Source organism: Rhincodon typus, unplaced genomic scaffold (assembly GCF_021869965.1).
Source record: "Rhincodon typus isolate 14 unplaced genomic scaffold, sRhiTyp1.1 hic_rhity00013952, whole genome shotgun sequence".
NCBI lineage: Eukaryota > Metazoa > Chordata > Chondrichthyes > Orectolobiformes > Rhincodontidae > Rhincodon > Rhincodon typus.
In genome coordinates this window covers 2,269-6,023 of record NW_025979590.1, presented here as the reverse complement: position 1 = coordinate 6,023, position 3,755 = coordinate 2,269, and the positions used below count along the sequence as shown (strand labels likewise).

At 37.8% G+C, this 3,755-nt stretch overlaps 1 protein-coding gene across 1 annotated transcript; it reads left to right on the top strand.

Moving 5' to 3' along the window:
• Positions 1-236: 236 nt before the first annotated feature.
• LOC109913063 (retinol-binding protein 1) lies at positions 237-3,526 on the top strand (the record flags this gene model as incomplete). The annotated part of the gene is made up of 3 exons (XM_048594736.1): positions 237-821; positions 2,974-3,075; positions 3,436-3,526. Coding segments are annotated over exons 1-3 (451 nt in total), but the record flags the coding sequence as incomplete, so codon positions are not given.
• Positions 3,527-3,755: the final 229 nt, after the last annotated feature.

Here is a 3,755-nt window from a genome sequence, read left to right as displayed (position 1 = left end):
CAGGCCAAGCAGCATCAGAGGAGCAGGAAGGCTGACGTTTCGGGCCTAGACCCTTCTTCAGAAAATCTGAAGGATCTGAAAATTCTTCTGAAGAAGGGTCTAGGCCCGAAAAGTCAGCATTCCTGCTCCTCTGATGCTGCTTGGCCTGCTGTGTTCATCCAGCTCTACACCTTGTTATCACAGCAGAAGATAGTTGGGCCTCGGACACTACTCTAAGGAACTCCTGCAGAGATGCCCTGGAGCTGAGCTGACTGACCTGCAACGACCACAACCATCTTCTTATGTGCCAGGTATGACTCCAACCCATGGAGAGTTTTTCCTCAGTCCTATTGATTGCAGTTTTGCTAGGGCTCCTTAATGTCAATGGCTGTCACTTGTTAAATAGTGAGGTAAATTTGAAGGGCAAAGACCTACTCCTGTCCCTCAGTAGTATATTCCTATGTCCTTTATATTATTAATGGATGCAACTCAATACTGTATTAACTGTATGTAGACTAGGGTGGATTTACGCAAGAAGATAATTTTTTGAAATTTTCTACACTATACAATTTTCACTTAATACCATGACTAATGTCACGGTGTTAAACTCAATGTTGCATCTTGTTTTAGTTCAACACATTATTTCCTTCCATTTTTGCATAGATGTAAACATTGCTTTACGGAAAATTGCAGTTTTGCTGAAACCAGACAAAGATATTGCTCAGACTGGAGATCACATGATCATTAAAACCATCAGCAGCTTCCGGAATTATCTCATGGAATTTGATATTGGCAAGGAGTTTCCCGAGGATTTAACTGGAATAGATGACCGCCAATGTATGGTAAGCATTGTGCACCAACTGAAAATATCCTGTTAAACTTCTGATTAGGATGGATTTTGTTATTAGTCTAAACTTTGGAAATATTGCCAAAACTAAGCATACACCAATCACTGTGAGGGCAGTGTTTTTTTTATATTGTACCCAGCACATTAATGCTTCCACGTATTGAGTCAAATTTGCAATGTATATAAACATTCTGCATGTATTCCAGACAGATTTGTGTCATTTGGTACTGTCAAAACAATGGTGAGCCAAATAGTGCTGTTGTATTTTCTGTGTACATTGTTCAGTAGCTTCAAGGGTAGTACCCAAAGTTGCTGTTCCAGTTCTACTACTCCAATATTAACTTCGCAAAAATGATTTCATTGTCTACGTCAACAGTGACTTGTATTAAATGGCATGTAATTGCTGTAATTTCTGGATAGATATTGCCAGAGATATTTAGGACAAATAGATGATGTGCAAACTTATATACCTAATTAACAATGTCGTAAGTATTAGTTTTTGGTTCTGAAAATCAACAACAAAAAATACAGATTCCCATTTCTTCAGGTTGTGAATTGTTTTCAGAGATTTTAACGAAGCAAAATTTTAAGAGGTATTGCTTATTTCCTTTCTATTTTTTTCTCTCTTAACCCAATCTTTCATTCCTTCTCTTTAATTAACTTTGTGTCTAATTTGAAATGAAATTCATCCCTTTAATTCATTGTCCTCATTTCTTCTGGTGATTTTCCAATTGTTAAATCTCATCAATTCAGGAGATACTTTGTGAGACAGGTACCCTGTTCATTCAGATCCTGGATGCTCTGTTCCCCATGCAGTGCCATTTTCAGCTTACTTTCAGTAACATGGAGGGAAAATGTATGTGAGCTGAAGGTTGCAGTGACTCCTGCTCCAGGACTTGAGCACATAACATTTCCTGGCATTCCAGTGCTGAAGGAGTGCTGATAGTTTCTGTTTGAGGCGTTACACTGAGGTCGCACCTGCTTTCTGAGAGACACAAACAATTCTTTGGCATTTTCAAAGAACTGCAAGGTATTTCCAGTACTCCGGCCAATAGTTATCCCTCAGTTACTCATTCGACAGCCCTATGACTTATTAGCTGTAATTGGAGCCATCAGTTTTGAAGTTGCTAATGATGAAACATGCTATGTACCTGAAAATAGATTTTGTTTTAAAATTTATATTTTGGGCAAATATTGCTCCCCAATATGTCAAGGTATTTTGGAGGATGAAATAAGGTTCCTCTCTGCAATCAATTTGTTAAATCAAACACCTGTTTATCTGAGTCAGTAGCAATATATAACTTATACTCTACTGGATTTACAACTTTGTTGTATACAGTACATAGAGGACATACTTTGTAAAAGTTAGAAACCTGAAGGGTAACATCACATTGCCAATCACAATTCAGGAGGTCTCATCTCCTAATGCATGCATATAATGTATGTTTTGAAATGTTAGTTAAATTTAAACAATTTAGTATTAATGCAAACTCTTAAGACTTCACATGCCATTTCTGATCCCTTAGCTGTAATGACCAATTAGAATTAAGATGTGGAAATTTCAGGGAAAATAAAGAAAATACTGAAAATTTCTGGTGAAGTAACTTCTGACAAACCCTGTACAAAACACTAATTGAAATGTAGGCATGCAGACTTTATATAATACAGAAAGTTCCAAGTTAATTTTGCATGATGTAGAATATCCATAGAATTGGCCAGTCATGCTTCAGTTATTTAATTGAGTTGAACTACCTGTAGACTTAAAACTTAAAGGAAAGTGTTAGCTGATTTATTATCTGAATTAAAGTACATCCAACATTGAAGATTTCAGCTGATTAGAGACAGTGACTTTTCATAGATTTACAATTAGGACTATGACTGTTTAAGCATAACTGTGGAATCTATGAGAAATGCTCCTGATAAAAGCCTTTAGATTAATAGGGAACATGAATTATTATGGCCAATTAGTAAAGAAGTACAAATCTGAAACTGATTTAGAAATGGGATAAGATTAATTTAGGATATCTGGTTGGTATGAACATATTGGACCGAATGGTTGGTTTCCATGTTGTACATTTCTGTGCCTCTAATAGTTTCTGTTATGTATATTTTACATTGTTTTTAATTGTTCAATGTTTCCATTTTAGACCACAGTGAATTGGGATGGGGATAAGCTTGTGTGTGTACAAGTCGGAGAGAAACAGGGTCGAGGATGGACACAGTGGGTAGAAGGTGATGAACTGCATCTGGTATGTCATTTGTTGCTGGATAATATGGTGTTACTTAAATGTTCAGAGGACTTGTATTTTGCAAGTAATTACAATTGGTTTTTGCTGTTTGAAACTTACTGCATGTAGGCCAAGAAATTCCATAACTCCTGATGCAGTCAGTATACAAACGTCATGTTACCTCCTCAATGAAATGATTGCAGTGTCCAGCAGGCACTGTGTATGCTATCAAGTAGCTGTATCCTTTGCCAGGGGCTGCAAAATCATAAGAGATGACTTATTATGACCATTTAGTAAACAAGTACAAATCTGAAATCAGTTTAGAATATTTCTGTTATGTACATTTGACTTTGTTTTAATTGTATTTTGTTTCCATTTCAGACCACAGGGTGGCACAGTTACTCAGTGGTTAGCCCTACTGCCTCACAGTGCCAGTTACCTGGGTTTGATTCCAGCCTCCAGCATCTGTCTGTGTGGAGTTTACACATTGTCCCCGTCTCTGCTTGGTTTTCCTCCAGGTGCTCTGGCTTTCTCCCACAGTCCAAAAATGTTCGGGTTAGGTGGATTGGCCATGCTAAAGCGCCCATTGTGTCCAGAGATGTGCAAGATAGGTGAGTTAGCCATGGGAAATGCAGGGTTAAAGGGATAGGGTAAGTGGGTGGGTCTGGGTGGGATGCTTTTTGGAGGGTTGGTGTAGACTC